Here is a 26,956-nt window from a genome sequence, read left to right as displayed (position 1 = left end):
ATTAGGAAGATTGTTTCACTCGAATTAAGGTCAAAGTTGCAGGAAATTTAACAAAAACAACGTGGGTGATTGCTTTTTGATGTTTGTTTTTCAGAAGGATTTTTCCATAGTGGAAATTTTATTGCCGTTGGCTCCACGAAGTACTGCTTTTGAAGGGATGATCAGAATGAAACGGTTTTTTAAAAATACGATTCAAATTTTGACATAATTTTCTTCTCGAATTGTGTAAGTTGAAGCAGACATTGTTGGTGGTTTTTTGGGTTGAAAGAGAGAGTCATCGACAAAGAGGGGAGGAAATCCTCAACGATAAGAAATCGAAACATTTAAATAATTCAATCGCCATTGAATTGTATAAAAGGAATTTGAACCCCCCCCCCCCAAGAAAAATTTGAAAGAAGCAAATACCTATATTTTTATATTCATTAATAAGATCTAAAATATGTACCAAAATATGAAAAAATTCTACATAAAGACTAAAGAGTAAACAGCTGCATCCAAAAAATAATCAAATTTTCATTTATACTCAAAATAATTTATTTTTTCAAGGACTTTTCAATTTAGAATAAGTATTTATATTTTTCAACTTTTTCAGTCTCTTTGTTTGATTTTTTAGAATTTTTTTTCTTTTCTTAAATTTTCAATTTTTTGGTCATTTTTTCAGCTCAATTAACCGTTTCTGAAAAAATGAACTTATGGTCTACAATCTGAATGAAACAAAGCTAGATCGAATGAGTATATCTGAAAATCCTTCCAACCAAAATTTCAATCGCTAAAGTTCATTTTTAGATTTCTGACAGATTTTTGAAATTTCAAATTTTTTTTGTTTTTTTAAGGACAATTTTTGCACTTATTTTCTTGAAATGTACCTTGTTTTTGACCATAGTAAACTGAAGTGAATAATTTCTTCAAATCAACTTCCACACATCTGCAATCACTATAGTTTTGGGTAATTCTAGAGCCTCCAATGATTTTTAAATTTCCTCCAGAAACCTCAAAATCACTCTGGAAGGAGGAAAAAACAGAAACAACACAAGAATTGATCAAAAGGGAGCTCAATAGGTAATAGGTATGCACAGACCTAAGTTATATATATAGGTTCTAAAGATCGTTTGTGACTTTTCTAGGATTGATTTAAAGTTTCTGGAGAAAATTGAAAAATCGCTGGAGGCTCCAGCATCGCCCAAAAATGAGAGTTATTGATGTGTAATAGAAGAATTACAAACATTATTCGCATTGGTTCAATTTAGTCAACAAAATTTTTAATTGACCAAGTCATTTATTTTGTAGCATGTGATATCATTTAAATTCAATATTTTTGTGGTTTTTCAGATAAACATCTTTCAATTTTTTTCCAATATTAAAACGAATGTCAATTTTTCAGTTTCATTTTTTCCTTTCCTTATTTTAAATGCGTTTTTTTTTAACATTAAAAATTAGAAATATTCAGATTCAATCATAATTAATAATGTAGAAATAAAAATTGGCGATCGAAAATGTTACAGTTGTCAATAAATTTTCATTATCACTGAAATTTTTAATTTTTCCAATGCTTAGGTGAGGATTTTCTATGATTTTTTCCAGTTTTTTAGATCAATTTTTCCAATTTCCCAGACTGTTTAAATATCAACTACATTCAAAAAGAGGGGCGAAGGAGGGGCTAAATTTTTTGAACGTGGAATGAATTTTTTTCTACCGTGAACAGAGTAAAATCCCATCTTTCACAGAAGTGATGATTGTAATTCGTTAATTTCATAAAATTCTTTAATTTTGAAGTAGAAATTTCGAAATTTTCATGTGATTTCCATGACTTTCCCAGAACAATGATAAATTCCTTGTAAAAAAAAAAAAAAAAATTGAAGAAAATTTCAACATCACAAACAATTGATTTGGGAGCTGAATTTTCTTTTACTTTTGCTCAGAATATCTCAAAAAACGAAACTTCCAAGGTTAAATGAATTACACTGCACAGATGAAAAATTTTATGCTCTACAATATTGTTTATTTTATTTCCTTTTTTTGTACATCACTCAGTTTTTTTTTCAAATCATCTTTGTAGATAATAAGTTGAAAAAAAGTTTAAAATTCATTGATCTTATGAACTCTGCAAAATAAATTTCAAGAAACAAAACTGTATCGCATAAAATTCTTAACCTGGCAGCGTTTTTTTCTGAAAATCTTGTTTTTGAGATATTTCGAGAAAAAATTAAAAAACACATCGAGAAATACGAACGATCGAAAATTTAAATAAATTAAAATTCAGTCGTGCACCATTACATTCCATGTTATCTACTCGTAAGTAACTTTATAGGTTTACACGAGCCCCTCGTAGTTTCAGCATACTACGAAATTTCCTTATCTTTACAACCTTTAGACCAAATTCAAACACCGAAAACCCTGATTTTAAACATAAATTCATTTTTTTTTCACCTTTTCCTGTCTTTCTTTTTACTAAAAAATATTCGTACAAGGAAACGTAATAAAAAAATACACGGAATTCTGCTTTTATTCCGTCATTTTCGATTTAATAATGATATGAACATGGAAAACCTCGTTGAGAAAAAAAAAAAACTCTCACAACGTATACAAGACTCGACTGCCAACCAGTCAGCATTACAGTCCTACACTATATCATCGAAAGGCATTCCATCTAGCAAAATAAAAAAAATCCCGAAGTTTTCAAAATCTTCACTGAAACATAAAAACATGCTAGATTCGTTCTTTTAAATCTCGTGCTTTTTCCTTTTCCGATACAAGCGAACTCTGGAAACCATGTGGCTCCTTTCAATACCGTGCTCTCGCTTCTTCTCAAACTTATCGTGAAAATTTTTTGGCAACTTTATTTTATTCGAGAATCGAACTGAAAAAATATTTCAACCGTGTGGTAGGTTTCCTAAAATTGAGCATTGTGGCGAAAGAATTTGTTGGAATTTCACCAAGGAGTCGTCTTTTCCAAACAAAAAAAAAGTGTCCTAGGACGAGTTAGAAAACCATGAAGCAGCTTCACGTATTGTTATATTGAAAGTGTTTAGTCAAAATTGAGTACCAGTAATGGACCCAGCGGTGTTAAAGCGGTTATTAAATCATATTATGATTTATTACAAAAAGTCGACTCTATATCTATAAATTATCAAATTTTGCCATCTTCGAAAGAGGAAAAAAAATAGAAAAATTTTTCGTCATCGAAAACTACTATCCACACGATCACACATTATAAAAATATGCCCCTATACTTTTCAAGCTAGAGAAAAAAAGTACCAAAACTGAGGCAATATACCGAAGATTTTCACTCGGATGCTGGAACTGTCACAACTTCGGTCCCTCATCGTGTTACCGAGCAAGAATTTCTCAACACACGCATCTTTTTCCACAAAACTTGCCCCTTCCACTACAGCACGCCACATTCTTCTAATAAATCTAGAATTTCCAACTAGACTATCGAAAATGTTGCCCCAAGACGCCTCTTCTTCTTATAGCATTTCTAACCGAACCACGTTTATTGAAAAATATCCATCCATCAATCGTTTAAAAGTTTTTATAGCACTTCGCGCCGTTCAACTTCTATCATTTCAAAAAGTAAACTCTACAAGATGAGTTTTTTCTTATACTTATTCGTTTAATGAAATTAGAAAAAAAAAAAAACTTTTGCGGGTTAGAACGATTTGCCGAACATTATTCAAGCCATATAAGAAATTATATCAAACGTCAGATAGTTAATTGCCATTACACGAAAAATAAGATCCGGAGCTCGAGAATCCTTTTAACCAATACAAGGCTCCGGATCCGGGTAAGTTGAAACACTACTCGTGAAAAACGTTAGAAAACAAATAATACGCCGTAATACCTCAATTTCTTCTTATCGGCCGTTTCTGATTTATACGAAGCATTTCGGCAGCCACAATCTACAACCGACCAACAAATTACACCTTACAACTAGCCAACTTATAGGTATATCTACCTACCTTAATAGATAGGTACCTAATATAGAAGTGTACAAAAACAAAAGAGAAAAAAAAAAACATTTTAAATTAAACGCGTAGGTAATCCAATTAATTAAAATTGACAAATTGAACTAGACTCATTCGCGATAACCTAATCTACTCGACAAAAATGAAGATAAATTGTTGTGAAAATTACTCTCCCAACGCAGGGGCGTCTTTCTCGCGCCCAAATTCTTCGTTCAACACCACCTCAATCTTAATCACCTTTCATTCACCATTCACCTGATTACTAAGCATTTGATTCACTATAAATCAAACCTTAATTGATGCATAGTTCCTATCGCGAATAGAAATAAAGAAAACACCTATCGTGTGTCGAAGCGAAAGATTCGCAAATACGAGTAGATATGCGGATCCTATACAAGGGCGTAAATAGGCAACTTGTATTACATCAGGATGTTTCGTTGGTTTTAGAATAAAACTACGTAATAGTAACGTCAAAGTAGACAGACAATTTTTTTCTTCCTTTGGCCAAACTTTTCGTAATTTCCTTTTCATCGCGAGTTCCCTCTGGCTTTTTTTTTGTTTATAGCTCAAGATGATAATATTACGAATTCAGTTTGAAGTATTTTTTTTGGTGCCTCGACCTTTTTATTTGTCTCTTTTTTTTTCACAGTGTTAATTTGGGTCTAGTTGTAAAAACAACTGTAACATCAACGAAATCCAATGCAAGTACATATTTTGAATATAGTAAAAAGAAGGAAAGTTCATCCGGGTAACTTCTTTGAAATTTCCCATCATTCTGTTCCTAGGAAAAAATTTTAGAAATTGAAAATTTGAGAAGAAATGGCATCACAAGGTTTCTATGACGTAACAGTTCTGTTAATCCTGTTTTCTGGTTCTCTATCTTAATATCCTGCTTTTTACGTACGATTTTTTAATCATGGTAACCTTTAAAATATTCATCTACTATATCCACTTCTTAAAAACTGAGACATTTCAGCCTAAAATTTTTAGCCAGAAAATATCTCCAAAAATTTGAATTACCTACATACTTATTATATGAAAAAGGACCCTTCTGAAAGTTTTATTTTTTGGTGATGAATAATAAGACTGCAATCAATAAAAATGTTGACCGCCTCCCCCAAAAAAATGAAAAATATTTTGTATTTTTTTATCTTTGTAATCAAACTTTGACATTTATCATTATATGTATTTATTCTTACTCCTTCTTTTAGAAATTAAAATTTTAAAAAATCTTAAGCGATAAATACCTTATACATATTATGTACTTGAATTGGAGATGCGAAAAAATTGAAAATTAAACAGGGTGTCCAACACAATCTCAAAATGAAAAAGTAGGACTTGGTAGGACTTTTAGCAGGACTTTCAGCACGTCATTTCTCGAGGACTTATAGAATTTTTTAAGGTGGGAGGAGGGGGGTCAAAATTTACATTCAAGTTTTTAGCCAAATTTTTGTAAAAATGTTTGCTTTTCTGATGTTTTTAAACACCTTATGATTTTATTTAAACAAGTAGACGCCAAAAAACGCTTCACCTTCAATTTTTCGTTTTATTTTCCATTTATAAATTTTAAAAATGAATAAATATCACATCAATTATTCATGTTCGCTTAAAATCAAAAACTCGAATTCTTCTATTTCGATTGAAAATATTTCATATTATTATTTGCTTCAAAATTTTGAAATTCGAATAGTTATTTTGTGTTGAAAAATTGAAAATGGAAAAATACAAGTAAATAGACCCGAGCAAAGGGAAAGGTAAAGTAAAAGCTCTCGAAAATTAGTATTCTAGGATGAGGATGAGGATTAAAAACGATAGAATTTGAATATTTTTTTCAATGAAAAATTCAAAATTGAAAAAGAAAAGCAAACGGACCCGAACGAAGCGAGGCAAAAAGCTCTCGAAAATCAGTATTTCGAGAGGTATAAAAAACGATGTTTTTAAAGTAATGACTTATTTGTAAAAAGTTTATGATTTTGTTTCAAAATTTTGAAATTCAAATAATGATTTTTTTGAAAAAAATTCAAAATTGAAAAAGTAAAGCGAACGGGCTTGAGCGAAGCGAGGGCAAAAGCACTCGAAAATGAGTATTTTGAAGGGTATGAAAATAATGTTTTTTTGTATGTAAGGTACCTACCTACCTACTATACATGAAAAATTTTATTGTTTTGTTTCAACATTTTAAAATTCGAATAATGATTAGGTATATTTTTTTAAAAATTCAAACTTGAAAAAGAAAAGCAAACAATTTTGAGTGAAGCGAAGCCAAAAGCGTTCAGAAATTCAATCATGTTTTGAGAAGTAAAAAGAAAAAGTTTTTCTGATTCAAACTTTAAACATTTCTGGAATTTGAACAATAAGTTTTTTATGAGAGAAAAGAATATGCAAAAACTCTCAAAAATGTGTAATTCAAAATCTAAAAAAGTCTACAAATGAGCCATTTTCTACAAAATTTGGTCAAAATTCCGGAAAAAGAGGAAAATTGAAAATTTGAAAAAGTCTTATTGAACAAAAGTAGAACTAAAAGGACTCTTGAGAAAAAGTAGGACTTTAGTAGGATAAGTAGGACCTGTCAGACACCTTGTTAAAAAGTTTTGAATTTAAAAAAGTTTCAAATGTATTCTTGAGTAGTGAAAATTTTGTTTAAAAATGTGACTCCCCCTTCCAATTCCAAATTTGAATGTCCGAGAAAATTCCCCTCTTTCTAACTCTACGTTCTCAGATGTAGGTAGTAATTTTCCGATTCCGTTTATATTCATAAATTTATAGTTACGTATATTCGTGACCGAAAGTTTTCATCTGTGAAAAGGATCTCCCCCCCCCCTCTTCCACGGTAATCAGCATCAGATGTTTAATATTTCAAATCATTAGGTAATAGTAGATTATGCAACTAGGGAGATAATGTGATTTTCAACAAAATGGATGAAGATCACAGTATCTCCCTTGTTCCATAATATATTTTACGTTTTAAGGGAGAAAATCGCTAGTTTGTCCACCGAGCGATTAGCGAGCGGGAGATAATGTAGCGGATTATCTCCCTAGAAACGTAAATGAAAATATTAACATTCTGTGAGATACTCTGGAATATAATCACCTAGACGAAAAAAGGGTCGACATATTGAGCACCTACCTATCTCTAGATCATCATTTCCCCCCAAGGGTTGGGCAGCATAGTTCATCAGGAAATTATTTTCAATCAGTGATTTGCTTGAATGCTTGCCAAGAAAATACCGTATAATTCATTGAACATTCTGTAGTAAAATTTCGAATTTTTTTCAACCAAATTATACCAATGGCTTCACTCGATTTATTTGATTTTTTAACTCTAGGTAACCTCACATTACAACTTATGATAGGTAGGTAGTCGAAAGAAAACAAACAATAGCATTATCCTACAAAGAGAAAGCATGCGCTGTGCGTTTATTTCTGTCCCTAGAGACAGAAAGCGCGAGTACGAGACGAGTAGGTAGGTACTAGGTACTAGGTACCTAGACCCGCATAATATTGAACGTTGCTCTGGTAAGCATACACTGCTACCAACTCATTTTTGTGTTTACACTTTTACGTCTCTAGAGATACAAATAGGTCGTAGTATGGAATACCTCCTGCTAGCAGTACCCGCATAGAAGGTTGTAACGTAATGTTGTGTTTTGTTTCGCGTTTCTATACTCGGTGCTTTCCCGTTCTAAGTGACTCATTCATTCGTAAAAATAGCGATGTAAAGATGCAGATAATGAATGAAAGAGTAGATTGAATTGCATACGGGTTTGCGGGCGAAACAAGCTGACGTTAGCTGAAGCCGAAGACGGCTGATGTAAAATAGTAAATGTACTAGTCGTGTAATAGTTGGCATCCAACTTTCGTACGGTTACATCGAGTAAAGTAGAAGGTAGTACGGTAGTGAACATTTTCAGCGTATTCGTGCAACGAAAGTGTGTTCGAGTTCGCTTCCCCCCTTCCTTCTTACGGTACGTTTACTTTACATCGAGGGTCGTCGATCGTTCGCGGTACGATTACAACGTTGCCAGCCCGTTTCACATTACTTTTTCATCACTAGAGGCGTGAAAGTGTATTATTAGTAGATGCGCATATTTTACACTCGATGCAGTGTTCGCTTTACTGTGCATTGTTTCGTTTGTTTCGTCGTGGCTCTCAAGAGTTTAATGCAATCTGTTCGGTGAACTTTAATCATCCATTGCTCGTTTAGTTACCTATTTTACTCATTTCTAACTCACACCATTCCAACTTCTAATGATGGACAGCTGCGAAGATCTCACCGATGACGAAGAATATGGCGATTTATCGAACGACGTAATGATCAAAGTAGAACCAGTAGAAGAAGATGGTGATATCGAAGACATCGACAATGATGCAGACTTCGACCCTGAAAGAAGCGTAGGAGTACCGGAAAAATCCAAACACAGATACGAGTCGATGTACGACGGTTTTGTCAAATGGCAAGAAGATAATGGTTACGCCGGTCACTTCATCCAAGACGTAGTGTTGAAGTTTTTTACCGAATTAGCGAATAGCAAGTCTCCAGCAACGTTATGGAGTTGTTATTCGATGCTGAGGAGTATGCTGCACTTGAAGCAGAACGTCGATATTTCAAAATACACCGACCTTAAGGAGTTCATCAAGTCTAGGAATAAAGATCACATCCCCGTCAAAGCTAAAATATTCACTGATGAACAATTACTGAAATTTATCAACGAAGCACCCGATGCCGTGTATCTAGCGACTAAAGTAAGCAATAGCTACCTAATTTGATTACTCTGCGAAGAAACTGAATTGAAATTATACGAGTATAGGTACTCATTTAATGTTCCATTTTTGTTTTATCACAGGTTGTTCTTATTTTTACTCTGATGGGAGCTTGTAAAACAGACGAACTGGTCGATATGGGTGTTAATCAAATTGAAACTCACGGACGAATGTACCTAGTCAAGATACCGAATCCTGGAACAAATACTCATCGATCTTTCACCATCAGCGATCAATATTACGATTTAGTTGAAAAATACTGGAATTTGAGACCAGCCAACTTGAGATCCGATCGGTTTTTCACCAATTATCAAAGAGGCAAATGTACGGTACAGTTCATCGGTAAAAACAAATTTACCAAGATGCCGAAACAAATTGCCGAATATTTGCACCTAGATGAACCAGAACGTTATACAGGTACCTACATATTAATTATTAAATATGTACACTTATTCATCCTCCAACGTAGGTATTTTACGAATTGATGCATACCACACATTTCAGCTCAAAATAAAACATTGATTGATTGGTATCAAATTAAAATGATATTTTGTTTATTTGACCACAGGGCACAGTATTCGTTGCACTACGATAACTACTTACGCCACTGGAGGCATTAAAAGAAGACCAGGAGTTCGCAACATTAGTCAAAGATCTTGCAAAAAAAAAACTAACGCGCTCATCCAATCTTGCGCCGGATTCGATCAATTATCATCTGAAAACTCCGACAGTGAAAGTTCCTCATCGATCAAAAAACATAAAGAAATGCAGGACTTCGTCCCTGTTGACTTGGATTTATCAATGGACTCGGCATCTATGGCCAGTAATCAATTTTCAACGTCAGATCAACCAAAACAAGATGAAAGTCGGGAATCACCGAGTGCTGGAGATCAACACATAGATCAAAGTCACGTCGATTTAATAAATAAGTATTTCACTTTTGAAAATTGCTCCAATATTCATATTACTTTTCATAGTAGACCTAAATAAGGTAAAATGTGATACCTAAGTATTTTCGTTTTGTTCCAAGTAATTTAAATTTTCTTTAATTGAATCTTCGTGTATCTACTTTGAAGTTTTTTATTTTTGTGGCATTATTCATTATTTTGTTCAAAGGCAGAATTTTCGTTTTTATTTTTATATTCATGTCAAAAACTACAAAGCTAAGTATTTTTTGTTTAATTTTTTCTATTTTTGAAATATAAGTTGAGAACCCGAATATCATATTTTCAATTTTATTTCAATTGGTTACATTTTCAGATGATATTTTGTAAACTGGTTACAAATTCGATTGAAAATAAATAGCTCGTCAGCAAATATTCACTAGTTTTGATGTGTGCTCAAAATATGAAACATTTTTTCATCAAATGGAAAAAAATAAAAAATAATTCAAATGAGCCAATGTCCTTAAGAGGCCAAACAGACAGACAACGACCTTCGGAAGCCATACTGATGGGTCAATGACCTTGAAAAGCCAGACTGGCAGACAGTTGACCATGCCAGACTAGAAAGGTAGGTCAGTGACTTTAAAAGTCTGGTCTCAGGGATCAATGACCTCAAAAAATATATTTATTTCTTCTCAAATTCTGTTTAAAAATCACGACTTGATGTGGAATTTTTAAAATTATACCAGACTTTTGAAAAAGTTGAAAAAAATGAGCGATTTCTCATATTTCAATGTTATGTAAAAGTTTCTAATCTTTTTTCTGACTTTCAAGAGGTTGGAAAAAATCCAAATGAATTCTCAAAATTTACAATTAGGGACCTATTTTTGATAGATGAACTGAAGTAAAAAACATAGGTATCCATGATTTAAAATTTTTTTGCAGAAGAGATTTTACTTTCATTTTTTCCTCTCTAAGATTGTCATAGTTTCATTTTTAAACAATCTTGTATTGCTGAAAAGTCTCATTTTTTCCAAGAATAACTTCAATAATCTCTCTTTTTTTTGGCCAGAATTGTCAAAAACTATCACTTTTCTATCAATATAGGCGATTCCCAAAAATTCCTGCTTTTTGTTAAAATTGTCAAAAGTTCTTGCTTTTTTGAAAATTGACAAAAATTTTTGCTTTTTTAACAAAATGGCTAAAGCTGTTCTTTTTTTGTGCATGGAAAATGTTTTGGTCACGTTTTATTACTTTTTTGATGACCTACTAACTACGAATTTTTTTAAAAAAATATTCAAAACAATCACGAAGACAATCCGTTGAAACTTATAAAATTATTTTCTTCAATTCTGAGGGTGACGACCCCGCCCACCCCCCCTTTTCAGAGTTGGCGAGCTTTCATTCAGAACTTTAATGGAACACCTGGTAAATATCTCTACCCTCGTGATGCAGTAAACATTTTCTAACTCTGTCCATCAGATTTTTCTTGCTTGTCACAAAATAGTTAAAAATACCAACCTACTCAGACATTCGAGAATTCTTGAAATCAACTCTTTACTTTTTCATAGAAAAGTAAAATAGAATGGAAAAATACCACCTAGATACAGCTCTTCCGTACTTTTCGAAAGTTCCCAAAGGTTGTTCATTATTAAACTAGGTACAACTAGAAACGAAGAAAAGATTGCCAAACGACTCAGTCAAGCTACACAGACACAGTACACTTATACTTACCCCGAATGAATTGAATCTTTTCGCGACCGCTACACAATAATGCAATATTAGTTGCTTATTCGGCTCATGTACTAGGAACTAGTGATGAATGTAGAATCACCCTGTATAAACTATATCTACTATACACCAACACCTAGAGTAGGTAGGTACATATAATATATAAATAAAATCATTCCACACGAAACTAGCAAATGCAAAGAAAATGCTTTCAAGAGACGTATAAATTATTCAGCTACGAGAACCAAGTTGAGCAACTTTATTTCATGAATTATTTTAAACACCGAGACACGTTAGTTATGGTAAATACTTAAAGGTGGTGTTTTTCTAATGGTAAATTTCCCTTTAGATCTGTACCGAGAGAGGATCTGCTTAAAATACCAAAACAATACAACGAGCTTTTATTCGAGTACATACAAGAGTATTCACGTAGGGAAAAATCGTTCGACTCTCTCAAAATACCTACTCCACTCTTTTTACATAGGCAAAACGCACGTTAATATATTCGCTGTATCGAATTTCTATGTATATACGAAAATGTATTCGAAAAATATTAATTTCATTTAAAAATCCTACACATCGTACGATTTTGATTTATTTCTCGCGTTTGTAAAATATTATCCGTTCGGTTTCCTTTTTCGTAAACGCGTAACGACCTTGCGACTCTTTTTTTTTTACCATAGTCGTCGCTCACCATGCTCATATAAGCTAGAGCTACAGTGCTACACGCCCATTCAAAAAGTATTATTCGTGAGATTTCCGCAATACTCGCAAGATAAGGCATTAAAACATTAATCTAACTCGTTTCCAGTATAAACATATACACGTAGAAGTTCATACCGTGTATTTTGGAGTAATTTTTTACGCACCATGTCACCCTCAGAATACTAAAAAAAAAAAACCTGCACAATAAAATTCTACAACGCAACGCCCACCCCCTCTGCTCCCTCCCACCAACCTTAAATTACCATTTTCAAAAAACTTTCCACGAGGTTAATAAATTTTTTCAGCTCAAATTACACGCTTATCAAATTGTAGCGCAGTTAGAGACACAGGCTCGGATTTAGAGGTATCGAAAACAGCCCGGATGCACGCTTTAGCGTCAGAGACATTTAACAAATAGTCCTCCCGGCCCCGACGCGGACGTTTTCAAAAATACACACCAGCGACTCGGATACCGTCGATAAAACAATTCAACTGCGTGTATCTTAGCCCGCGTACAGCGGTTTTATTTACATTTATTAATTCTCACGAGGCATCTCGCGAAACTTTTGCAACTGCTTTTACACCGTTTGCCATTTTATAGCGGTGTGTTTCAGTTTCACCTGAGTTCAACGCGCGAAATTCGTTTAAACCGACACCTTTTTTATAAACTTTTCACCGACTTGGCGAGTAACAGCGAAAAGAAAACTACCCTACTTTTAGCTTACAACCTTTTTCCATCGTATATACTTACCAACACACCTTGTTGGTAATTGGCCAACCTTCGAAAATTACTGAGAAAGTGTTCAAGGGTACCTCGTCTTTGACTCCTCGTCTTCTGCCAAGACGTCTTCTAATACCCGAGAGAACATAATGTAGGTAATTTCGGTAACCCTACTGCGTAAGAGATTGCGATTCATTTACAAGTCGACGACGATCGCTATACCTTAATTAATATACTATCGATATTTCTCGAATGGAATGCGATATTATAAATGGCGAATTTTTTCCACTTATCGAGTTTTTGCGAATCTTCCAAATTCGAAATTTTCACTAGGGTAGGGAGTCGCTTAAATTTATTGCAGAGAGCAAAATGCCTCGTAATAATTCCAAACGGGGAGAAAAAAAAGCTGAAATTTGATTGTGTTAGAAGTCTATTTTCGACTTCTTGAATCGATTGGGAATATTTCTTGCCTTTCTGGACCTTCCAGAAGAATTTTGGAATTTTCAATTCTCGAAAAATACCTTGAAAATGGGCATGGATTTGTTACCTTCGCTATTCCTCCCTGACAAAAACTAAAATTTACTGATATTTTTTAAACAGTGAAAATGGTCTTCAAAATGTCTATTTTAGCGAAAAGCAATTTTTGACCAAAAAGGAGAGATTTTTGGGCATTGGGTAATTCGTGAGAAAAAAAAGTAAGCCTTTTTAGCAACTTTGTCAAAGAACAAGACTTTGACAGTTTCAGAAAAAAAAACAGAACTTTTTGGCAATTATGGGCAAAAAATTACTGTTCATCGTTTTTGAAATCTGTGACCTTGAGATTTTTTTGCAAAATAAATGACAATTTTCAAAAAAAAGTGAAAATTTTTGTCAATTTTTCAAAAAGCAATAACTTCTGACAAGAGAACCTCTTGAGGTGTCACACTCCGATTCGAACGGGACCGCGATTTTTGGAAAGACCATAGTCTAAAACCCCCAAACCAAAATTTCAGCTGCCCAAGTTCATTTTTTTTGATTTTTGGCGAATTTTTGAAAATTCAAAATTGACTGTTTTTGGCGATTTATGCTTTTTTTTAAAAAAGTACGTACTTGATCAATAAAAATGGTCAAAATAAGTCCCAAAACTAATATTAATTACCGAAATCCAAATTTCACCAATTCCAGCCATTCTGGAGCCTCCAGCGCGATTTTTCAATTTCTCCAGAATTTTGAATTTGCTCCAGAAGGCGTGAATATGAAGTTGGGAAGCTAAAAATCGAGTTGTACATTTATATTACACTCGACCTGTTTAACGAGTTTATCCACATTTGAACCGATTTTGAGAGTGACACCTCAAGAGTGATTTTTTGAGGTGTCACTCTCGCTCCAAAACTGCTGGAAATGGTAGAGTTTGCGCTCCGGGGTTAATTCTTGAAGAAATAAAGCGATTCGCGCAAATTTCAAAAATTTTCTCACAAACGGTTATCTTTTGATTTTTTGATTTTTCAATTTTGAAAAAAGCTGGTCAAAAAACCACTCTTGAGGTGTCACTCCCGAAATCGGCTCAAATGTAGATAAACTCGTTAAACAGGTCGAGTGTAATATAATATACAACTCGATTTTTAGCTGCCCAACTGCATATTCACGTCTTCTGGAGAAAATTCAAAATTCTGGAGAAATTGAAAAATCGCGCTGGAGGCTTCAGAATGGCTGGAAATGGTGAAATTTGGATTTCGGTAATTAATATTAGTTTTGGGACTTATTTTGACCATTTTTATTGATCAAGTACGTACTTTAAAAAAAAAAGCATAAATCGCCAAAAACAGTCAATTTTGAATTTTCAAAAATTCGCCAAAAATCAAAAAATGAACTTGGGCAGCTGAAAATTTGGGTTTGGGGGTTTTAGACTATGCTCTTTCCAAAAATCGCGGTCCCGTTCAAAATGGAGTGTGAAACCTCAAGAGGTTCCCTTGTGAGAATTTTTGACAAAAAGCCAGACTTTGACAATTTTGTCAAACAGCAAGAATAATTTTGCAGAATAAATATTTACAAAAGAGAGACTTTTGGGTGCTTCTTGAAAAAAAGTGATTTTCAGCAAAAAACGACTATTTGACAATATTAAGACAAAAGGAGAGAATTTAAAAAGTAAGTATAAGTGAATCATATAGGAACTATAGTTACTAGGTATCTAATTAAGTAGGTAAATACCTATAAGACTTCGTTATAAAGCGGCTATGAGTAAACAGAAAATATATCAGCCTCATCAATTAATTTTAAAATTGAATCGTTGGTTTGCGGTTACAACTAAGATGCTATGAACTTTCACCGGTGGCATTTTTTCGCGCGCGATTCAACTAGTTCGAACGAAGGTATCGGTCACGATTACTCGTACATTTCTTACTACATATTGTATCGTATATGTAGTGTAGGTACCTCTATACTTACTACAGAAATGAGCACCTAATCTTAACGAGACGTATGATATTGAAGTGCTACTGAATTAGAATTTATTTTTTACCTATACTATATACTGTTACTGTTCTTTCATTTAGAAGATATAAATCTTGCGAGGTTACGTAATAATAAGGTCGGTAATGAGAACGATGTAATAAATGTACAAGACGTGATATACGGATCTCATTCGACTCGAAAACCTTAAAAGTTGTATAGGTACGTAGTAGGTAGAAGACGTAATAGTGTATACGAAGAAGAAGGTTTTCCTACGTACGATATTTTTATTGCATCGATGATTCTTGGCGCGCCGGAAGCTTTTACAACTCGCCAGAGAGATGCGACCGCGATATTTATGTCACTAATGGTAAGTGACAAGCATATAGAATATAACCAATATATGACCTGTCATTTATTACCGTTATGAACACGTGACCAATACAATACAAAATACATAAACATACCATACAGTTCAAAATGGCAATTCAATGTTTGAAATTAATTTAGATACGTTCAGTTTCATCGTTACCAATAATATAATGAAAGTGCAGACGAGCTCTTGCCCTTTTCAGACGAATTCACTGAAGAGACTCACAAATCCACAAACAGTGTTTCTCATCTCATTGTCAGTTATTTAAATAAAAAAATAATCTGAAATGGAGCTCAAAAACTGGAGGTCTTGAAACATGCACCTATACCTACTTAATACATACGAAAATTGATCCAGAAAATGGTTACACAAAATTAAAAAGTTTAAATTCATGAAATACATTCGAAACATTGAAGTTACCTAAATTTTATTAGCAACTTCAATTTAAAAAAAAAAGATTTTATCGATAAAATTTGAAAAATACATTTTACTGAACGAAGACAACAGCGACAAAATTAAACGAAAATAAAGGCGTATACAAACGATCAACAAATTTGAACCATTGAAAATAGAATCACGACATCATCAAACAAAAGTCATTTAACATGGCAAAGCAATTTTCAAAATGGCAAGAAATGATAAAATAGATACATTTTTCTATGATTAGAAGGGGGGGGGGGGATAAAAAAGGAAATTGGACAAAAAAATTGAAAAATTGAAAGAATTTCCATCACTTTTTTAAAAAGAAGACAGTCTAATATTAATTAGCAGATTTTATTGAAATACATACAAAAAAATTCAAATAATTTTGCGGTACCTCTACCTATTAAAAAAAAAATTAATAAAAGACCAAACAAATTATAAAAGAAACAAATATCAAAAATATAGGTAATTTCTTAAACGTCGAAAAAAATATGAAAAAGTTAACTCGACATGCAATGATTAAATTTTTTTTTAAATCTAAAACTTTTTTTTTGAATTTTAAACAGTAAAAGACTGTACAGAGTGTCTGCTTCGTCATCAAAATTTAATGTTTTCAACCATTTTGTTCTCCTCCCCCCCCCCCTTCTGAAAAAAATCAGCCACATTTTTGAAACCATTCTGATGAAATAATTTACGATGAATATTTTTCACTCCATCTAAATTCAGTGACAATTTCTGAAAGTCGAAAAATCATAAATTAGAACGTTTTTTTGCTATACTAGAAAACATTCCAAGCATTAAAACAAATGTTGAATTTTGCTAAACAAAGTAATATTTTTTAGGAAAGCCAATAAACTGAAGCTTTTTTTGATACTCTACGAGGTAAAAACTACAAAATTGAAAAAAAAAGGCAAAACTTGTGCTTGTTTTCAAAAAAAAATAAAAATAAAAATATTCCTTGAGGCAAAATATTACATGGTAGGATATTTTTTCAATGCCTTGATTCTGGAGCCAGCTTTTACAAAGAAAATAAAAAGTTGAAAAAATGTGTACAAAGCTCTGATGAAAACAATTCAATGATCGAAATTCCAAACAAAACAGTTTCAAATGAAACTCCATTAAATTATGTGCAGTTCTTTTTAGATTTTATGAACAAAATTGTTTAGAGTTGATAAAATTAAAATTGCATAAAATCCTATCAAATCATACGAAATAACGCACATAAAAATTTTTCAATTTAATGCAGTACTTATATTTTCTCATTTTATTATCTACCTATTTTTTTCATCCTGGACTTTTATTTTATTAAAAAATGAATAAATTTCAATGAAATTACATCTGAAATTTTTCTGTTTGGCATTCAAGATTCAATGATGAGTTTTTTCCTTCATAATTCGTAGTCCACATTTCGCCCATCCGGAGTATAATTACTTGTATGCCTCCATTACTCAAAAAAACAATTTTTGGAAAACGACGATTCAACAGTTGAAAAAATTCAATCGTCTTTTATTGCCTCATTTTTCAATTAGGTACCTATTTTAAAGGAACAAAATACATTTTTGAAAACTTCAAAATCATTATTTTTCAAAAATGTAGAAAATTTATCCAGTTTCAGGAGTACTATTTATATTGATTAAATTAAGGTCAATTTTTGTTTGTTTACATTTTACTACTTCACTCGTTTGAAATCTTAAAGCTTGGAGTTGGGGAGAGGAAAATAGAGGGAAAAAGGTAGCATTGCATATCCAAGTTTCATGGGAAATTTTTGTAATACTGATTTTATAGGTACAATTTTTGTGAATTTCAACTCCTTTCTCTTTTTATCAGTTCTATCCAATTCATGTCAGATTTTTTATGCCCCAACAATCTCCAACTACAGGCCCTTCATTATTCTCAAAACTGGATGGATTTTCACTATTTTCAAAAAATTTGTGGCAAATCAATTTTTTAGCCAATAAAATTGTTGAATTAGACTCATTTTTATCATTTTAAAACGCACTGGAGCACACAAAACCCCATCAAATGACGTTCACTTCACGAGAATGTTTTGGTTTCAGGAAATAAATAAAGTCAACGAGACTAAAATTTACCCATATTCAGCAGATTCAAATTTGTGATTATTTCCAACAGTGATTTCAATTTTTTTCAATGAAAAATATGTCTGGCGTTGATGGTTTTAAAACAATTCGAAACTGCCATTAATCGATGCAGGAGGTCGAAAACATGTAACAGGTAAATGACATTTCGGTTTTTTTGTATTAGGACTATAAAATTTTCAACCCCCCCCCCTCCCCGCTCGCCTCAAAAAAAAAGAATTTCAGCTTACAACATTTTTCATGAAGATGTATTTTTGGATGATTTTTCATTATTTTTCGTTCCGGTTCTAAATTGTTCCATATAATACCCCCCCTCCCCCATAAACTGAACAGAAGACCTAACTTGTACACTGGAACATTTCGCAGAAACCTACGAGTACATACTACTTTATAATAATCATATTTTTCTACGGGAAATTCGTCTAACAACAGCCAGTCAGAGTACCATTCCCACTTAGAAAGATTTCAAGTACAACGCACTTGAAAAATTACACCCTAATGACACTCAAATTATAACTGCGAGAAGACCTCGCGTTCGAATATTCGACGCAAACGGTAGTGACGTTTTAGATGTCATTCTATATAGTAACGGTGCGGTTAATTAAAACCGTCAGTAAGTGTACATGTAAGTTCAAAGGATAAATATTAAATGATGAATTTTCGTACGTTGTTCATCTCGCGGTTGTATGTATTTTACATGAGGACTTTTCGAGATACTCATAAGCGACGAGAGAGCGAAAGAGACAGAGAGAAGAACAACATCAGTATATACGATGAACACAGAGACTTACAAGTTTAATAAAAACAATCAATTCGTGTTCGCGTTTTATCAAATATAGCTTCGAGGAGTAGTTAGGTACTTACTTAATATAATAATGTCTCCTTTCACCATCGACTCCTTGTTCCCATCCATACGGTAATTCCGAATACCAAACGTCTGCCGGCGGTAACCATGAAGCGGTTCGCGTTTCTTGGCTGTAAGCAAATCGATATAATTTTAATCGTAACGATGATAATATTTTAGAAAAAACAAGACAAAACACACAAAAAAAAAATGAGACAAGACGAAAAAAATTACAAATGTAAACATTCCATCTAATTATAAACTATACGACGATAAGGTGTATAAAACAACCGGGGCGGCGAGTTTTTTAATTACAATGTTTTTTCAACGCGAGTATCAGCTAAGGCTTTTGAGCGAGAGCAAAATGGAAAAAAATACCCATTTCCGAAACCTCCGAGCAATAAATTCTTTTCAAAACTACACCCTGCCCCTAATACCTCGTCGCTTTTCGACGAATTTTCCACGTTGAAACGTTAAAATTACTAATGACTTTCGTCGAATGGTTTTCGCGCGCAAATATCATAATTAATTTTCGCCAACGTACTAAAAAATATATATAGTACTACATAACTCGAAAATTAGCGCAGTACTATCTTTCTCTCATCGTCTCGACTCGAGAGAAATTTTTCAAGTAGTCTTATCAATTTATACGAGCGTAACTTCATTCTCTATACATATATGTAAATATAGTGCAAAACGAGATCATAAATATAGGTATTAGTATCCAGACATGTCAACTATTGAATGGGTTAATTTTACTATACAAGTGGACTGACCAACTTCTCAACTATAGTTGACAAGTCATGGGTTAATTTTACTATACAAGTCAACTATGAGTTTTCAGAAACTTCCACCAGAGGGCGCATGGCTTAGAAATCAAGGCGCGAGGACGAACGCAGGGTCTACAGTCAATTTGTAGTGAGTAGAATGTCATGTGCTGGTGGAGATGTATGCAAATACATCGATCCTGAGTGTACACAACAACAAATTTAACTTGAAATTTTTCAGTATTTTATTGGCCTATGGAAAATTTAAAAACATCAAAAATTTTTATGCTGTTTAAGCTTTCTTTTGGTGTCTTAACTTTCTCAAAATTCAAATTACTTTGACTCCATTTTCAAAAATTTTCTTCAAAATTTAGCCTAAAAATCTGATTTCTTTTTTCAAAACATGGATTTTTTTAATATTGGACTGAATCTGCAAATAAAATTTTAATAAGTGATTTAGAACAGAAATTATACCAATTTTAAAATTTTGTTCACTTTTCTGCATATATGCCAAGCATAGTTGACATGTCTGGTCGCAAGCAAATATATATATACATAGTGCAATACGAGATCACCGACTCATTTTTGGTGATCTCGGTTTTTTTTAGATGGCGCACGTTAATAACGAGATCACCTACTACCTCTGTGCAAAGTTTCAGCTATGATCTCGTTTTTAGCGTGAAACGTCTACGGATATACATTTGTAGTTGAGTCGGATGTTCACTCGCAGCGCCGCGGTCGTGTCGTCGTATATTTCGCGGGATACGCCGCGCGCTAATACCGAGATCACATTATTTGACAACGTCGCATGCGTACCAATGCAGTTATGATTTTCATAGGTAGAGGTACGTGATATTTTAGCTACATATTTATTATTTAAAATGTTTTATTAGGGTTCTGTTTTATTTTAGCAATTTATCATGTTGACAAAAATTTTAGGTGCTTTAGTTGAATGTTATTTTCTTATTTCAGTGAAAATTTTTAATGTGAAAGTTCATGTTCTGATTTTTCTGAATTTTTAAAAATCATATTTGACTCGAAAATTTGACTCGAAAATTAGCCTATTTTTGATATGGTAAAAATTTGAAACAGAAAAAAGTTCATCGAAATTAAAATTTCACCAATACCTTGAGACCACATTTGGCGGGTAGAATGAATTTGAATACCAAAATTGAAGCTTTCGAGGTGTTATTTGTCACTTTCAAGCAGATTTTTCAACACGAAAAATTCTTTTAGGAAGTTTCCATCTCGGAAATTATTTTTTTTCTAGTACTAATCATCTTATCCATTGTGTGTGATTTCCAAAAAGCGAAGTTGAAATGGTATTTTGTAGGTCCAAAATTGAAATAACATTCAAGTATCCACAAAATAGAAGGAAAATTTTATTGGAAAACTGTAACTTTGAAAGTCATTTTTCTCAGCATTTTGGTACAATTTCTTAGGCGTGCTTTCGAAATGACCTTTCTTAGGTCTAAAATTTTCAAAAAAAGTATCAGACAAATTTGATTAGCCCTCATAAACTTTGGAAATTTTTTTTCTAACCATATTATAATTTTCGTAGCGTTTTAGTTGGGTTTTCTACAGACACGTATGTGCTTGAAATGGTATTCTTTGACCCCAATTTTTTTTAAATCGTCGGAAAAAGTTTGAAAAATTCAAATGTACAGCTTCAACTTCTTTGGAATAAGCATAATTTCCCTAGTTTTTTCAACGTATGCGAAGATACCATCTGGCCAAAGTTTCAGGCATACCAAAGTCCTTTTTTTCGATTTTTGAAAAATTTTCAAAAAACAAATTTGGCTCGAAAAATTAAAATTTTACTGACTTTAAATAGAAAGCTGAACTTTTGTGTATTTATAATCTACTTTCGAACATCTGAATTGATTAAAAACAGTTTCAAATTATTTTGAGCAGCTCTGGTATCTCTAGCAGATTGTTGAAAGCTGAGATTTTCTCAAAAGTTTTCCAAAAGATGTTGGAAAGCTGAACTTTATTATGTAGGTACTCCAATTTCAACGAGCAGAATCGACTGCAAGAGATCAAAACCGTTCTGGAATTTTGAGCGTCATTTTGAAAACTTCAGTATTTCAAAAACTTCATAAAATTATGTTCAAAGTATGTTTTCCTTGTAAACTCAAGATGACTCACTGGACAGATTACATACCCATTTCCCCAAAATCGGTTTCTGCTGGTTTGGAATTAAACCTTGACCAGCGACTTCATACTTCATTGAAAAAAAGTAAAGAATTAAAAATTCCGCTGGCGGCTCCAGAATGACTAGAAATCACATACAGGCAAACAAGAATCGCGAGCATACATGTTAACGTCTATTTGGGTAGAGTTTACGGTGTTTTTTGGGACACTGAAATATTAACACGGCCGCAGGCTTCAGAACAAGTTGGCCCTATTTTCGACATGCCAAATCGATTGGAAACTGTTTCAAACCGTTTTGAGCAGTTCTGGAGCCTCCAGCAGATTTTCGAAACTCGAAATTCCCACAAAGTTTCATCAAAATGGAGTTGGAAAGCTGAAATTCACTTTGCAAACTAATTTCAATACGCTACGAAGTCGACTGCAGGTCGATTTCAAGTCGTTTTGGCCTCCAGCGACTTTTTGAAAATTACTGGAGCCTCCAGCACATTTTTGAAACTCGAAATTCCCAGAAAATTTCATCAAATGGAGTTGGAAAGTCGATTCTGCAAACTAATTTCGATACCTACGCTACGAAGTCGACTGCTGGTGGATTTCAAGTCATTTTGGAGCCTCCAGCGACTTTTTGAAAGGTCGCATGGCGTTTTTTGAAAAATTAAAATTTCTAAAAAGTAGCTGGAAGCTTCAAAACCATTTTAAAACCATCATGTAGGTAGTCGACTTCATATCGTATTGAAATCAATTTGCGAACTAAATTTCTGCTTGCGAACTCCATTTGGTTTGGTAAAATGTTGCGGGAGTTTCAAGTTTTGTATTGAGAAAAACTCCTTTTACTTCCACGAAACGTTTCGTGCAAGTAAAAGTGCAAGTAAAAGGTGTTTTTCTCAATATTTAATACGTGCGAAAAAGGCGGTAAAGATTACTTGGAAATTTCAAGTTTCAAAAATCTCTGGAGCCTCCAAAATGACTTGAACCTACATGAAGTCGTCTTCAGAGGGTGTTAAAATTGGGTTGTAGAGTAAATTTCAGCTTTCCATCTCCAGTAAGTTTCAAAAATCAGCTGGGGGCTCCAGGAATTTTCAAAAAGTCGCCCGAGGCTCCAAAATGACTTGAAATCCATCAACAGTCGGTTCCGCAGCGTATTGAAATTAGTTTGCAGAGTAATTTCAGGTTTCTAATTCCATTTTGATGGAATTTTGTGGGAATTTCGAGTTTCAAAAATCTGCTGGAGGCTCCAGAACTGCTCAAAACGGTTTGAAACAGTTTCCAATCGATTCGCCATGTCAAAAATGGGTATATCTCAAATTTCAGCTTTCTTGGTCTATTTGGTAAGATTTTGATTTTTCCCTCATTTTTGGCCTTAATTTGATTCTCAAGAATTGGCCAAAAATCGAAAAACGCTCTTTGGCACTTGAAATTTTGACAGGTGATAAATTTTTGCCTGATCTTTCGATCTATCTTTGTATGGTTCGAAAAATTTTGTGCAAGTCCTATGTTGGAAGCAAAATCTGCGATTTCGACTGATTTGTCAATCAAAATGGCCGCCATTTTGTAAGTAGATCCCCCTTTTTTTTGAGAACAAGGGCTAGAAATGTTCCTTAGGACTCCCTCTTCAAGAAAAAAGTTGTCCTGGAAGATCGACGGGAGGGGGCGCAATAGATCCTTAAGCGGGCTCCCCGACTATATCAAATCATTCTAAACTTCAACTTTCTCGGTGAATTTGGAGATGATTTGATTTTATTTTTGGCCCATACTGGGTTTTTACAAATTCACCAAAAACTGGAAAATGCGCTTAGGCACCTAAAATTTTGGCTGGCACTACTGGCAGTATAATATTTCACGATTTTTCGATCTAGGTTTATCTTGTGTAGAAATTTTATATCAGTCAGAATATCTATCTGGTACGGAACCCATGTTCAATTAGAATAATTTTCAAATTTGAAGCTGCTCAGTCAAATGTTTTGATTTATTCCCGGCGATTTTTTTTGTTGAAAATTTTGAGCCAAATGTAAGCACGCGTTCAGAAAACCCCACTAAAACGTGAGAAAAATTTTAGTACTTAAATGCAACTTGATCTTGAAAAAATAATTTCCGATGTTTACTTTCTCAAAATTATATTTTTCAACTGTTATAAAATAATTTTTTTGAAAATTATAACCTAAAAAGCACAATTTCAAACGCATATATCGAAAATTGTACAAGGCAGGTATATCGAAAGAAAACACGATTTCTAGAGTTGATACTTCTAAATCAAATTTTGCGGTTGGGTTTGAATGATTTTTTTCTTAAATTTTGAGCTCAAATTATTTCATTTTTTGGTCGTGAGTTTTGGAAAATTGTACGCAATGGAAAGGATTCAAGAAAATTTATTGGGCAGCTTCAACTTTGTAAATTGCTATTTCCAACATAAAATGTGATTTTTTAGTCTCTTGGGAGCAATTTTCAAAATGCTTGCTTAAAATGGCAGTGTTCAAAAACTTATTCAAATAGTTTGGAAAGCTTTAAATTTGAAAATCGATCTTTCTTTGCCTTAAAATAATTTTCTCCTGCACGTGCATTCATAATAATATTTGTTGAGCCAATATGAAAAAAAAATTGCCGAAGAAATTTCAAAAACTTCATTGGGGAGGTTCAACTTTAAAAATTGTTTTCCCTAGTCATTGTATTTCCTGGCCCTTTTGAACGGAATTTTCCAACACGGGTGCTAAAATTGTATTTTTTTGGAGTCAAAAATTTCAAAAAAACATTAAAAATCTACCAAAAAATTCAATTGGAAACCTTCAGAGCTGCCTAATCTAATTTTTTGAAACATTTTTTAAGTCCATTCAAAAAATTATCTCAAATCCAAAACTAGCGAAAGTTTGATGAGAAAACTTCAGATTATTTGAGGCGATTTCCAAAGTAAAAAATTCCTCTTTTCGAATTTGAAGCTGCCTGATCCTTTTCTTTCAACATTTACCAGTGATTTTTTTGAAAATTTTAGCCCAAAACGTATCATTATGGTTCGTGAAATGCTCGGAAAATTGTCGTGTGGCAAAGAAAGGACACAATTCTCAAAGTTACAACTTCCCAATCAGATTTTTCGTCAATTTTGGATTTTTTTTTGAAGTTTTTGGATCTAAAACTCAAAAATTGCAGTCAAAAATCACAGAAAATTATATTACGAGGAGAAAGGGCAATTTACAAATTTGAAGCTGCTCTATCAAATTTTTCAAAATCATACAGGCGAATTTTTTTCAAAATTACGTGCTCTGAAAAGGCATTTCGTTCCATTATGACTGTCCAAACTGTCGGAAAGAATTTCCAAAAACTGCCTGAATAAGCTGCATAATCGAATTTTTCAAATATTTTTGAGTGATTCATTCAAATACCTACCTAAAACTCTAAGAAAATTTCATAGATCGAGTTACGTCACTGAATTTTTTGGTGTTTTTTTTTCGACCCAAAAGCTGTCATTATGGAATCGCATAGCAATGCTGAGAACTCATGATACATATGACAAAAGAAGGACGATTCCCAAAGTCAGAGCTCCACAATAAAATTTTTAATTCGCTTTTGTATAATATTTTGGAAAACTTTAGGCTATTAAAATAAAATTTTCGAGAGTGAGTGTTGGAAGTTGCTCGCAAAAGACTACACAAATTAACTAGTAAAATGATTACCAGGTGTTAGGTTATGTAATCAAATTCTTTTGTACAGTTTTTGGATATTTTTTTGAAAATTTTGGCCTCAAAAACTACCACTATGGGCTTACGTACAGAAAATCGGACCAAAACGTTTGGAAAACTAATGTACGGCAAAGAAACAACGATTTCTGAATTTTAGAACTCCTCAGCCAAATTTTTCAGTCATTATTTCGGAAATTCGGGTACCCAAATCACATCAAAATGGTAGAATAATATTATAACCTGACGAAAAAAATAAAGTGTAAGTTATTTAAGCACTTTTTGGATATTTTTTTCAGAATTTTGAGAATGAAAACTCCGTTTATAATGCCGAAAATTGGGTGTCAACTGTATTTCATCTTTTTACCTCAAAAGGAGACGGGACGGTGAATTTTCAAAATTTTCAAATACCTAGGCACAAACTCGAATGAATCGATGCACAAAAATAATTTTCAAACTAGAATGAACTGATTTTAATAAAAAATAACGGATTAATCGTTCATGAAGGTCATTAATAACAAGCGCCAGTTGCGAGCACGCAAGCTTAAGATTATTTGAACAGGTTTTAGTTACGGTGGTTTTTGGAAAACTGAAATTTCTAAAAAGTAGCTGGAAGCTTCAAAACCACTTGAAACCACCTGCAGTCCACTTCATATCGTATTGAAATTAATTTGCAGAGTAAATTTCGACTTTCTAACTCCATTTGATAATATAATATGAAAATTGCAAGTTTCAAAAATCTGCTGGAGACTTACGGAATTTATAAAAAGTTGCTGGAGGCTCCAAAATGACTTGAACCTTTCTGAAGTCGTCTTCAGGGAGTAAAATTGTTGAGCTGAGTGAATTTCGACTTTCTATCTCCATTTGATAAAAATTTAAAGTTTTAGAGATTCACTGGAGGCTCCAGTAATTGCTAAAAAGTCGCAGAAGGCTCCAAAAAACTTGAAATCCACCTGCAGTCGACTTTGTAGCGTATTGAAAATAGTTTGCTAAATGAAGTTTGGCTTTCTAACTCCATTTTATGAAATTTTGTGGAAGTTCAAGTTTCAAAAATCTAGTGGAGGCTCCAGAATTATTTAAAATGGTTTGAAACAGTTTACAATCGCACAAAGCTAGGAAAATCACCATAAATTATTATAAAGCAAAGAAAGGATGATTTTCAAGCTTGAAGCTTTCCAAATTATTTGAATAAGTTTTTACCGTTTTAAGCACAAATTTTGGAAATGGCTTTTAAAAGGATGCTGTTTAATAATTTTTTTTGAATCCTTTCAATTGGGTACAATTTCCAAAACGCACACCCAAAAAATGAAATAATTTGGGCTCGATTAAAATTATGAAAAAATCATCCAAACAAACTGCAACTGCAAAATAATTTGATTAGTAAATTTCAGCTTCAAAAATCGCTTTTTCTCGTAGTACACCTGCCTAATACAATTTTCTTAA

The 26,956-nt window shown here is 33.1% G+C and overlaps 2 protein-coding genes across 8 annotated transcripts in view; one reads left to right on the top strand and one right to left on the bottom strand.

The window, feature by feature from the left end:
* The window catches only part of LOC135847985 (FERM and PDZ domain-containing protein 4), a 192,751-nt gene that overhangs the window by 19,469 nt on the left and 146,326 nt on the right, over nt 1-26,956 (bottom strand). For 4 of the 7 annotated variants that reach the window (XM_065367741.1, XM_065367745.1, XM_065367746.1 and 1 more), the window contains exon 2: nt 18,951-19,061. In XM_065367741.1, coding sequence (XP_065223813.1) covers nt 18,951-19,061 — 111 coding nt within the window. Of the gene's footprint in view, nt 1-3,841; nt 3,900-18,950; nt 19,062-26,956 lie in introns of all 7 variants that reach the window. The other 3 variants (XM_065367747.1, XM_065367743.1, XM_065367744.1) reach the window with 1 other exon arrangement.
* LOC135847549 (uncharacterized) lies at nt 7,552-9,945 on the top strand. The gene is made up of 3 exons (XM_065367111.1): nt 7,552-8,708; nt 8,810-9,143; nt 9,295-9,945. The coding sequence occupies exons 1-3, from the start codon at nt 8,214-8,216 to the stop codon at nt 9,714-9,716; spliced, it is 1,251 nt and encodes a 416-aa protein (XP_065223183.1). The 5' UTR covers nt 7,552-8,213; the 3' UTR covers nt 9,717-9,945.

Source organism: Planococcus citri, chromosome 5, assembly GCF_950023065.1.
Source record: "Planococcus citri chromosome 5, ihPlaCitr1.1, whole genome shotgun sequence".
In the NCBI taxonomy this organism is placed as follows: domain Eukaryota; kingdom Metazoa; phylum Arthropoda; class Insecta; order Hemiptera; family Pseudococcidae; genus Planococcus; species Planococcus citri.
This window is presented reverse-complemented; position numbering and strand designations above follow the sequence as displayed.